Here is a 12622-nt window from a genome sequence, read left to right as displayed (position 1 = left end):
TCCTCTCCTCTCCTCTCCTCCCCTCCCCTCTCCTCTCCTCTCTTCTCTCTCTCTGTATATATGTGTGTGTGTATCCATGCCTTGTGCCTTTAGAGGCCAGAAGAAGGAATTAGACTCTCTGGAACTGGAGTTACAGATAGTTGTGAGCCACCATGATGGTGCTGAGAGCTGAAACCAGATCCTCTGCAATAGCAGCCAGTGCTCTTAACCATTGAGTCATGTCTCTAACATATATATGTATATGTATATATATGCTAAAATAACATAATTATACAAATAAATAAAAATAAAAATACATATATGCACATACACATATATACATATATATAGATGCAATACATACAATAAAAATATGTATATATGTGTACGTGTGTGTATATCTGTGTACACACACACATATGTAGATATATAACAGACAGTGTCTCATTGTTTAGCCCTGGCTGACCTGAAACTAAACTCACTATGTAGATCAAGCTAACCTGCATGCTGGCCCCACCCCTTTTCTCAAGGCTCAAACCCATGTCCTTATGCTTGCATGGGGAGCACTCTGCCAGCTGAGCCACCTTCACGGTCCCTGTATCTTGAAAGAGTGAGCAGTTGTTTTCTTCAGGCTACTTTCTTTTCTCCATCAGGCTCGTCACAGGGGAAGGCTATGGGCCCTGGTCACAAAGATGGTCCAGGATAGACCACATCCTGTGACTTGGCAAGGCTACTGAGGCCAGGGCATCAAACAGACTCCAGTTCCTACAAGTCTTGCTCTTGCCTCTTGCCAAGGCTGTGGGATCTCTGTGAGTCTGAGGCCAGCTTGGTCTACATGGTGAGTTCCAGGCCAGCCAGTCATATATAGTGAGACTCTGTCTCAACCGTACCAACCAACAGAAAGGGCTCAAATCATAGCCCAGGTAGCATGAGGCACAGTCGGAGCTGGGCCCTCAGGCTGATTTCCTGGGGAAGCCTCTACTGTGTGCTCCAGGGGAGGGAAAGCATGCCTTTCTTTCTCTTTCCTTCTTTGTTGTGTGTCTCTGAGTGTGGTGTGCATGCATGTGCGCATGTATGTTCTCACTGAGGGGTGGTGTGAATGTGCTGACCCCGATCACTCACGTCTGTATGAGGAGGGAAGAGCCTGACAGAAATGTCTCCTTCAGCCAGGCGGTGGTGGCGCATGCCTTTAATCCCAGCACTTGGGAGGCAGAGGCAGGTGGATTTCTGAGTTTGAGGCCAGCAGAGTGAATTCCAGGACAGCCAGGGCTACACAGAAGAAATCCTGTCTCGAAAAACCAAAAACCAAAAACTAAAAAAAAAAAAAAAAAAAAAAAAAAAAAAAAGAAGAAGAAGAAAGAAAGAAAGAAAAAAGAAAGAAATGTCTCCTCCTTCAGTTGTTCTCCACTCTATTTACTGAGGCAGGCTAAAGCTCTCAGATAAATTGTGGGACCTGACGATTTGAACTCTGGGCCTCAGGCCTTCACTGCAAGCTCTTTATCCACTGAGCCCAGTCCCCAGCCCCCAAGCACTGGCATCTCTTACCAGTTCCCCGTTCAGTCGGAGGGCCTCTACTAACTCCAGCAGGATAGATGCCCGCTCGCTGGGCCGAACGGAGGGGCTTCGGGACTTCCTGCCTTCTTCTGCCTTCGAGGCAGGCACCTTTATGATCATTTTTAAGGTCTTTATAGCCTCAGCATAGTCGCCCGTCTTATTGAGGGCCCTGGCTTTGATGAAGTGGTAGAGGGGATGGTCTCGGACCTAGGGGAGGCAGAGCAGAGTGGGGTCTAGCTTACCTTCTGCTGCTCACACAGCAGCCCCAGGAACTTCCCCAGGGGAGCTGGTGCGCCAGCCCTGCCTGCCGGTTGGTTAGCTGAGGATCTGAGGACACGTATGCCTTTATGTGGCTTCCCCCGCCCCCAGGCAAATGTCCAGAAAGGGGTGCAACAGGTGGGTGGGCCACGGAGTGTGGCGAGCTCCCACCTGGAAGTTGTGGCTGACACCCAGCTCGAGACAATGGGAGCACATGGCGAAGTTGCCCTGGGACAGGTAGATCTGGGACATGAGGAGGTGAGCATCCACAAAGGTGGGGTCCAGCTCCAGGCAGCGCTGCAGGGTGCTCTGCGCATTTTCCAGCTCTCCTAGGAACACAGAACCAAAGTCTGTGTCCAGGGATCTTCAGGAGCCCCACAAGGACCCGACGAGTAGAGGGAGGGAAACTGGATTTCACAGGTGCAGCCATTCCGAAATCTCAACATTGGTGTCTTACCCAGTTTTAAAATTTTGGGTGTATGTGTGTGTATGTGTGTATGTGTGTGCCAGAGGATGACACCTAGTGTCATTCCTCAGGAGCCATTCACCTCATGTTGAGACAGGGTCTTTCTCCAACCTGGAGCTCACCGAGTGGGCTAGGCTGGCCAATCAGCAAGCCCTCAGACTCCACAGTATCTCTGCCTCTCCAGCACTAGTACTGCAAGCATGGGGTCAGACTCGGATCCTCTGTTTGCAAGAAAAGCACTTTAGTGACTGAATTTCCTCTGCCCTGCAAGACCTTTAGAGAATCTAACTTAAACCGGGAAGGGTGGTGCGTGCCTTTAATCCCAGCCCTCAGGAGGCAGAAGCAAAAGGATCTCTGTGAGTTCCAGCCTGGTCTACAGAGGATAGATAGCCAGGGCTACATATAGAAACTCCGTATCAAAACAAAAACAAAAACAAAACAAAAACAAAAATGAAAAAGGAAAGGATAGTCTAACTTAATACCCACATGACCCTATAAGGTTGATATTCGGATCCTTGTATTTTATCTTTATTTTTAGTGGTGCTGGGAATTGAACCCAGGACCCCAAGCATGCTAAGCAGGCACTGTATCTGCTTGGGCCTTGACATACTATCTTTTGGATGTGGGACTTGGGATGTGGTCATGTAGGCCATTCAGCTGGACGGACAAAGTCTTCATTTAAGAAGTCTCTTCAGAGCTGGTGAGATGGCTTAGCAGGTAAGAGCACTGACTGCTCTTCCAAAGGTCCTGAGTTCAAATCCCAGCAATCACATGGTGGTTCAACAACCATCCGTAAGGAGACCTGACACCCTCTTCCCGAGTGTCTGAAGACAGCTACAGTGTATTTACATATAATAAATAAATAAATAAATCTTTTTTTTTTAAAAAAAGAAGTCTCCATGAAGATCTGAACTCCTGACCATGGGAGACATGGGGGCATCTTTGAAGCCAGGCTGCAGCTCTGTTTGATAGGGGCATCTTAATGCCAGGGGGTATGGGCTGGGAGGGGCATTGCTTCCCTCTGTAAGCCAGGCCTCTCCACAGCTGCTGCCTGGAGTCCCTCACCTGGAGGTTGGGCTACACCTCTTTTGGGTCCCCAACTCCCTCACCTTTTCTTGTGTGCTGTGGAGAGAGGAAGAAGTCTCCGTGGCAACCTAAGCACATGGAGACTTAGCTTTGGTCCCAAACCTGTGGTAGCTGCCAGTGCCTCTGGGACAGTCTTTCTGTGGCCTTGAACCCAGGAGACCTTAAAGCTAAGAGTAAACCTGCCACAGAGACCCTGAAGATGAAGGGTTAGGAGCAAAGCCACTCAACACAGAGCTGACTAGAGACCAGGGAAGGGCTGAGTATCAGAGAGAACAATGGGGCACCCGTGGAGCCTGCTTCTCTTTTCTCTCTGGTGCCTGAGCTGTGACAAGGGAGGAGCTGGCGGACCCGGCGGTGGCCTCAGTGACCCTCTGAAAGCCTCACACTGCAGCACCTCACCCAGATACTCTTCTTATCCACCTGTCTGCCTTTGCTTCCTCCACAGTAACATTCTGTGATATATGTAAATATGCATGTACATATGTATGTGTGTATGCATGTATAATACACATGTACCCAGGTGTGTGTGTATGTCACATACAGGAAAAGTATCCCAGCCAAGGTTATTTCCCAGGATATAACCCTAGGGCAGAGGCCCCATCAGTGTCTGCTGGGACACACTGCTCACCTGAGAGGAATTTGACCTGAGCCGTCACATACAGTGGCTCCATCATGGCCGGGGCCACCTTCACCACAGGACTCAAGATCATGGCAACTTGTTTAAGAAGTGGAGACACGAGCTGGCCAGGTGACCGGGGCTGTGGGAACACCAGGGGATAAATGTGTGGTTTGCCTTATCCTTTCTCCTACCTCTTCTTTCTAAAACCTTTCCCCTGACAGGGTCTCACATGGCCGTAACTGCCTTGAATTCCCTATGCAGCCAAGGATAATCTTGAGGGTTTTTTGCTTTTGCCTTTTTCCAAAGATTTATTTATTTATATCACGTATATGGGTGTTTTGTCTGCATATCTATCTGAACACCAGAAGAGGAAATTGGATCCCACACAGGTAGAGACAGTTGTGAGCTGCCATAAAGGTGCTGGGAATTGAACCCTCGACCTCTGGAATAGCCAGTGCTCTCAACCACTGAGCCATCTCTCCAGCACCAACATTCTTAAGCTTCTGATCCTCCTCCTCCTCCTCCTCCTCCTCCTCCTCCTCCTCCTCTTCCTCAGTGCTGGGACTATAGTTCCTGTCAGGATATAGACAAGTGCATGGCCCGTGCACTGATCCACCCAAACATGGTCCCTGTACCACGCCTTCAGAAAGGCCTGGGAGCTCGTGACCTCACCCAGGACATCCAATACGGTGATAGAACAGACTCTGAGGTCATCTGGCTTCAACTCGGTCCAGTTTGAGAAGCACTGGGGCTGGGGCTGTCGCTCAGTGGGTGGGGTACTTGCTTAATTAAAGCACTGAGTTCCATACCCAGCACCTCGTAGACTGGGTATGGTGGCACACACCTGTAATCCCAGCTTCAGGATGTTTCAGGCAGGAGAATCGGGACTTCAAGGTCATCCCTGGCTATATCGTAAGCTATAGACTAATCTCTGCTACAGGAAACCCTGTCTCAAAAACAAGTCAACAAACAAAACCCGGGAAAACACTAGGCCCCCACCTGCTTAGAGCTCAGGCTGGCCTGGTGCCTGGCCAGGGAAAGCTCTGGCCTCTACCCTTCATGTGACCACCACCCACACCTGTACTTTAGGCCCTTGTCATGAAGATGGGTTCCCCTAACCTGCTTGGGGCAGAAATGCAGATACTCCTTGGCGATGCAGACGAGAAAGAGGGGGTCCAGCTTTTCAAAATACTCGGGGCTCAGGGCCAGGCCCTGCATGTTGGAAAAATGCAGCTCCACTGCCTCCTTCAGGAGCGCTGTGGCCTCTTGCTCCAGCTTTTGCTTCTTAGCAGAGATGAGGGCTTGCAGGAAAACCAGCAACTGCATAAGAGAGGCGTGGGCTCAGGGTGAGGCTGGCCCGAGAGCAGAGGCTGGCCCAAGCAGGAAGGTGGATCACCTCGATCGCCCTCTGCTGGAGAACGCCCTCCCAGTCACCCTTGCCCCTTAGCTCTGACCTCAGACTTCCCAAGGGACTGCTGCACCTCCTTGAGGAACTCCAGCTGGTGAGCGGCCTCCTCCAGCTGGCCCTGTAGGATCTGGCACCAGATGCTGCCTGTAGATGAACAAGAACAAAGCTGGGCGGCGGGCAGGCCACAGAGCCAGCAGCCCTGCAGAGCCAGGGGTGGGACCGAGGAGAAGGAGGGACCCCAGGCTGGCACATTTTTACAAACTGAAGGAGCCAGGCATGTGCGGGGCAGGGAACTGAAGAAAGATAACAATGATCCCTCATTCATATGTTGGCTTTAACATCGGCTCCAGTGATAACCGCCATTAGGAACTTGGAGTTTAACCCTTTAAACGTTTTTCTAAGTATTTGTTACTAATGTACACACAGCTACTCAGAGATCTACATTTAGGGGTTCAGGGTATAGCATGCACAAAGTCCTGGGTTCAACTCCTCACACTCGACAAACAAAATGGTGTCTATGTGTGCATGTGCATGAGCGTGTCTGCCAGGTTGCACTTGTGAGGGTCGGAAGGTAACCAGTAGGAGTCAGTTTTGTCCTTGGTGGGCTCTGGGGTCTGAACTCAGGTCGTCAGGCTTGCAGGAGGCCACTTTACCCACTCAGCCATCCTGCTAAGGATTAGAGGCCCTTTCCTTCCAGTCTCAGACACACTTCAGTCTTTACCCATCTCATGTGACAGGAGGGTCTGAAGGTAGACTCAGTTGGTAAGAGCGTTGGCTGTTTCTGCTGAGGACCTGAGTTAGGTTCCTAGCACTCACAAGAGGGCCTGCAACTCCAGCTCCAGGGGATCTGACACGGTCTTCTGACCTCTGTGGGTACTCTCCCCCAACAGCCCCTCTACCCCGCGGCCTCTCTCTCCCACTCAAAGGATGAGTTCTAATCCATATTCTTTTGATTATTAGGGGGAATGGATATATATATATATATATATATATTTAGTTAGTGACTTTTTATTTTATTTTAATTTTTAAAGGTTTATTTATGTAATGTATATGAGGACACTGATACTGTCTTCAGACACACCAGAAGGGGGCATCAGATCCCATTACAGATGGTTGTGAGCCACCATGTGGTTGCTGGGAATTGAACTCAGGACCTCTGGAAGAGCAGTGAGTGCTCCTAACTGCTGAGCCATCTCTCCAGCCAGTTAGTGACTTTTTAATTAGATTATGAATTTCCTATTTGTAGCCTCTGTCCTGACTTTAGTTTGGGTGATTTTTTTTTTTAAATGGTGTTGGTGGCAGACAAACATCCTACTAGGCTATGTCTGCCTGTTCCTTTTTATATGCTAGGGTAATTAACTTATTTTCAATCATTATTATTTTCAAGACAGTGTTGCATGTAAGCCTAGGCTGGCCTCAAACTCTATGGAGCTGAGTATGATCTTGAACTCATGACCCTCCTGCCTCTCTCCCACCTGCTAGGGTAACAGGCATATGCCAACATGCCAGCTGATGGTGCCCTTTATTGTTATCATAGGGAAGCCCCGGGCTCCTTGGGGCTTGACTTTGCTCCTCAGAGGCCCTCTGATTTGCATGACCCACTGGACAACCCCTGCCCTGCACATTGCATGCAGATCTAGAAGTGCAAAGAACTTGTAAGCTCAGGCTGGCACTTCCCCCTAACTTGCCCCTCTGGGTCAGCTGAGATGGGGACTCCAGCAAGTGAAGGGCTGAGCTTGTTGGGATAAGATTTGTGTGAGACAGACTTGCGGCCAGCTGGCTTCCCCTGGCTGCCTGCTGGGGCTTTCCCTGAGGAAAGTGAGGAAGCTGGGAAGGACTCACTCAGCTCAGCGTGGGGAGTGCTTCAGGAGACACCTGTGTGCTGAGACTTTCATGGGGGGGTCCTCTGGGGCAACACTCTCCTCCCTCTAGTTTTCTGTAAGGGTCTCCTCGAATGTTCTAGCAATCCACTTCCTGGATGACTGTCCCACTGTGAGCTTTTGCTCTCTGCCTCTGATACCCTTGGGCTTGTCTTTCTAATTTTCCCTGGGGCTCTTTGGAGAAAGCTGGTCTGTTCGTTTTGTTGTTTTTTGAGACAGAGTCTCTTTGTGGGAAGGATGGCTTTGAACCCAGAATCCTCTGCCTCTGCCTCCCAAGGGCTGGGATGACAGGCATGCGCCACCATGCCTGGCCCCAGCTTTGGTCTTTAGCTCGCTTATCTCTGTCTATGTTGGCTCACTGGTCTCTAGTCACGCTTGGACTTCTCATGCGTTGACACTGTTTGCCTGTGAGGTTCTTGAAATTTCTGGTCTGCAAAAGTCGCTTTTCTCTTCTAGCACGTTTGCAATGGAGTCTTCTTTTATATTTGTTTGTTTGTTTGCTTCTTTGTTTATCCTGGCCCCGGATATTCTGGAGTTCTCTATGTAGACCATGCTGGCCTCAAACTCACAGAGATCTGCCTGTCCCTGCTTCCTGAGGGCTGGGATTAAAGTCATGTGTCACCACATCAAGTTTGGAGTCATCTTTTAAGAATGCCATCAGGGCTGGCCAGAGCGTTGAGTACATTAAAGTGCTGCAGCAGCCTGATGACCTGGGACTGACATAAAGGTGGGTGGGAGAAGAGAATCAAAGATGTCCTCTGATCTCCATATGTGTGTCATGGCTTGTACAAATGCACACAGGCAACATACACACACACACACACACACACACACACACACACACACACACACACTAATAAATAAAACAAAACAAAAGCCTTCACGGCTCTTCTGAAGGTCCTGAGTTTGAATCCCAGCAACTACATGGTGGCTCACAACCACCCGTAATGAGATATGACACCCTCTTCTGGTGTGTCTAAGACAGCTACAGTGAATTACGCCAGAGTGAGTGGGGCCGGAGCAAGCAGGGCCGCCAGAGGTCCTGAGTTCAATTCCCAGCAGCCATACACATGATAGCTCACGGCCATCTATACAGCTACAGTGTACTCATACACACAAAATAAATAAAATAAATCTTAAAAAAAATGTATAGAAAGGCCAGGGATGCCAGTTGGGAATAAAGGATAGGGTGGTGTTGCTTAATTGGTAGAGAACTTCTCCATTATGTATAAAGCCCTGGGTTCAAAATACAGCACTAGCCAGGTGTGGTTATATACAACTTTAATCCCAGCACTTGGGAGGCAGAGGCAATTGGATCTCTGAGTTCAAGGCCATCCTGGTCTATAGAGTGAGTTCCAGGACAGCCAGGGCTACACAGAGAAACCCTGTCTCAAAAACCAACCAAACAACCAACCAAACAACCAAACAAAAAAACCCAACTACCGAGCACCATAAAACAGGGCTTGGTGGCACACACCTGTGATCCCAACACTTGGAGGTAGAGGTAGGGATAACAGAAGTTCAGTGTCAGCTTTGGCTACACAGAGAATTCCAGGCCAGCCTGGGCTACAGGAGGCCCTGCCTCAAAAACTAAAATAAACACAAGAACCCTGGGTGTGTTGGTCATGCCTGTAATCCCAACATTTAGAGGGCTGAAGCAGAGGGACTACCAGTTCAAGGCCAGCCTGGATGGCATAGGGAGACCCAGTTTCAACAAACAAACAAACAAACAAAACTTTTTTTAAAATCCACTGAAAAATGGAGCTTCTCCTGTGAGGGCCAGAGAAGTAAGATTCAGTGTTAGGATGGTCAGTATGTGCTAATTTAAGATAAAAAGTGGAGCCTTGGGAAGGTCACTTGACACACACAGGACAGACAGTCAAGAAACCTGCAGAGAGCTCTCCTGGTGGCCTTTCAGCTCCAGGATCTGCAGAGGTCAGGATGCACATACCAAGGAGCGCTCTCTCTCTCTCCCTCCCTCTCCCTCTCCCTCTTCTCTCTCCCTCTCCCTCTCCCTCTCCCCCTCCTTTTCCCTCTCTCTCTCTCCCCTCCCCTCTCCCCCTGTGTGTGTGTGTGTGTCTGTGTGTGTGTGTTGGGGATGGGGGGGAGAGGATATCTCCACCTCTGGCCTCTGGGGGACTGAGCAGGAGCATCCGACTAACAGTCTTCCAGTGAAGTAGGATTCAGGTGCCACAGCTGTGACATTGGTCCTGAACCTTCCATCTGTATGGTGGGTTCATGGGAAGACCCCATGGTACAGCAACCCCCAAACTCACCCTTGGACTGGAGAGAGTGTTCCCAGGCACAAACCCTGCCGGGCTATCACCCTGCCCTGCCCAGCCCCAGCCTTCAGAAACCTGCCAAGGCAGCCAGCCTGTTCTCCTCCAGCTTCATGGCCTCCTTGTACCACAGACAGGCTTCCTTCACTTGTTGCTGTAGGATGAAGAGGTAGCCGAGCTCTGTGGCCACGAGGGCACAGGAAGGTATGGCCATGAAGATGCGCTCCAGGAAGCCGCTCACAAGCCGATGGACCACCTGGTGCCTCCCACACTGCCAAGAGTGGACATATGGGAATTCTTGTCAGCCCACCCCACCTGGGTGAAGATACTCAGAAGTGTGTGTGGGGGGGCATTTCAGCACAGTTGGGGAGCCCATGAGGTATCTGGGATCTCTAGCTAGGAACCTGGGTATATCCAGCTAGCTATTCATGTCCTGAGGAGCCTGCCTCCAGCCACAGGCTCTTCTGAACATGCCTTTGGCTGGCCATAGTAACTGATCTCAGTAGTCAACCTACAGGTCGATGTGTTTTTGTGACAGGGTCTCCAGTAGCGCGGGCTGGCCTTGAACTTGCTATGTAGCTGATGCTGGCTTTGAACTCTCTATCTTCTTGCCTCTACATCACAGGTGCGTATCTCCACTCTCAGCTTCCTACCAGGAGACGTGTGCTTTTGTTTGTTTGTTTTTAGTTAAGGCTTGTTGAAAAGCCATTGAGCTTGTTTATGAGAAGTAGCCATGGCGAACCACGGCCCATTGCCACTTGAGGACAAAGCTGAGAAATTCAGACACTCGGATACACACATGGAGGGCGACAGTCACCCAGTGGCACCTAGCAACCCCTGCCTGGTTCCTTCAGCCCAGGGTTGGCCTGATTCTTCATTTTTCCTGTAAACCTTGCTTGGGAGTGAAGGTTTTGCAAAAAGACAAACTCTATGGCAACTTGGTCTGTTTGGACCTTTGATGTCAGAGGCCCATGGGTGGCTGGTCAGGTTACCACCGGGGGGTAGGCCAGGTTACCACCGGAGGTAGGACAGATTACCACTGGAGGTAGGCCAGGGCTGTCATGGTTCTGCATAGCAGATGCAGGTATCTGCTCTCCTTGGTAGGGCCACCAGTGTAAAAGCCCTTCAGACCCCAACTCCCTGCTCACTGTGGCACCTCCTAGTGGCCAAATCATGTCACTGTTTGCAACCAGAGAAGGGCAGAGGCCACAGGGATGTGCTACCCAGGCAGAAGGCCCAGGCTTGAGCTGGACTAGGAAGGAGAGGGGGTTGGGTGCTCAGAGCATAAAGGGAAGCCAAGGTCTTCTCTTGGGGGCCGGGGATAGGTCAGAAACGGGGTGCCACCTACTTACCAGCCTGCTGACTGCAAGGATCTTCTTAAGATGTAGGTTTGGATTGTGGGGCTCTTTAGTCTCTAGCGCCCTGATGAGGTTTCTGACACGGTCGGCAGCCTGTGTGGACAACAGGCAGTGTTGGGGGCACAGCTTAGCTGGCGGAGTGCTTGCCTAGCATGCATGAGCTCCACAGAATAAAAGCAAGCGTGGTGGTGATGGTGCGTGCCTGGCACTCAGGTGGTGCAGGAGGGGGTGGAGGGACCAAGGTCATCCTGACCAGCAGGATGTCCCAGGTCCTGCCTGTAAGTGTAACAAAGCAAAACTGAACCTCAAAACACCCAAAAGACCCAGCGTTGGGTGGGGCTTTTCAATCCTGGCTGCGGATTCTGCCCTCTCCTCTCTCTGCTCTGAGGTTCCCTTCCGATTTGCTCGTCACCCATGGCCCTAGCATCAGAACTGTTTCAAAACTCCACAGGTGGGGGCTGGAGAGATGGCTCAGCGGTTAACAACACTGACTGCTCTTCCAGAGGTCCTGAGTTGAATTCCCAGCAACCACATGGTGGCTCACAACCATCTATAACATAAACTAATGCTCTCTTCTGGTGTATTTGAAGACAGCAATAGTGGATTCACATAAAACAGACAAACAAACAAAAAAAAAAATGGGTGGAGCTCAGAGGAACATTATTTTTCCCAGGGATGATGCTGTCCCTTGCCCTTAGCACTGGAGGAAGCTGTCCTGCTAGATCTGTCCAGGCAGGGGCCATTGCTAGAGGAAGCCTCTCACGGACCACAGTGTCACCCTTAAGCCCGTGCCTGCAGCCTGCAGCAGCCAAGTCCTCAGCTCTGTTCTGATGTGTGCTCCCCACGGGCACCTGCTGTTCTAGGGGACCTCCTATAGTCCTGGGAGTGAATGTGGCCATCCAGACTCGACAGCACAGCAGAAGAGGGTCAGAGAGTCTGGGCAACTGTTCTGAGGCGACCCGGTCACCCAGGAAATTGATTCTGAAGCTTCAGTCATGTGCTTGACTCTCCTGTGCACACCCCAGCTAGGGGCAGCAGGGCTGGAATTCTCAGATGCAAAGCTTTGTCAAAAGAGAAGCCCAGGGGCCAGTGAGAGGGTTCAGTGGGTAGGCCTGACATCTTGAGTTCCAGCCTTGGATGGGACCCAAGGGTGGAGCAGAAGGTTGAGCATCCTACAGGTTGTTCTTTGACCTCTACACACTTGTATTCTCTTTGCCATCTCTTTCTCCTCTCCCCCCATCTCTCTGTCTCTGTCTCTGTCTCTGTCTCTGTCTCTCTCTCTCTCTCTCACACACACACACACACACAGATCAAGAGAGCAAAAGAGGGAGAGAGAGAAATCAGGGACAGAAGAGGAGGGGAGGGGCCCCAGCTGGGTCTGGGTCTGCTCTCCTTAGAGAAAAAGGATTCAAACGAACTGGGCAGCCAGGCTGGAGAACACTTGGGAGTCCCAGAGCTTGAGGAGGGGATGAAGACAGGGCAGGGGATGCTGACCCTGCAGATGCCAGGTCTGAAGAAGGCCTATCCAGGAGTGGAAACAGATCTGTGTTGTTTCCCCCAGAGACGATGTCAGGGCCCTTTACAAGGGTTTTCCCCTAAGATGGGAGGAGCCAGAACTTCCTTCCTCCCGCTGTGACACCCCTTAGATTCTGCATTGTTGGGCTCTTCAAAGGATGGAGTATGTCCCATTATTCAAAAGCCTGAGCTGGGTCTGGGTCTGGGGGTGGAGGTTGGG

At 50.7% G+C, this 12622-nt stretch overlaps 1 protein-coding gene across 1 annotated transcript in view; it reads right to left on the bottom strand.

Moving 5' to 3' along the window:
* Window positions 1–12622, bottom strand: part of Ttc21a (tetratricopeptide repeat domain 21A) — a 34950-nt gene that overhangs the window by 12984 nt on the left and 9344 nt on the right. Inside the window, exons 8-14 of the mRNA XM_031346249.1 lie at window positions 10882–10980; window positions 9608–9800; window positions 5417–5514; window positions 5082–5282; window positions 3972–4101; window positions 1963–2120; window positions 1525–1740 (exon numbers count right to left, since the gene is read on the bottom strand). Of these exons, the coding sequence (XP_031202109.1) occupies window positions 1525–1740; window positions 1963–2120; window positions 3972–4101; window positions 5082–5282; window positions 5417–5514; window positions 9608–9800; window positions 10882–10980 (1095 nt within the window). The remainder of the gene's footprint in view (window positions 1–1524; window positions 1741–1962; window positions 2121–3971; window positions 4102–5081; window positions 5283–5416; window positions 5515–9607; window positions 9801–10881; window positions 10981–12622) is intronic.

Source organism: Mastomys coucha, unplaced genomic scaffold, assembly GCF_008632895.1.
Source record: "Mastomys coucha isolate ucsf_1 unplaced genomic scaffold, UCSF_Mcou_1 pScaffold23, whole genome shotgun sequence".
NCBI classification, from domain to species: Eukaryota; Metazoa; Chordata; class Mammalia; order Rodentia; family Muridae; genus Mastomys; species Mastomys coucha.
This window is presented reverse-complemented; position numbering and strand designations above follow the sequence as displayed.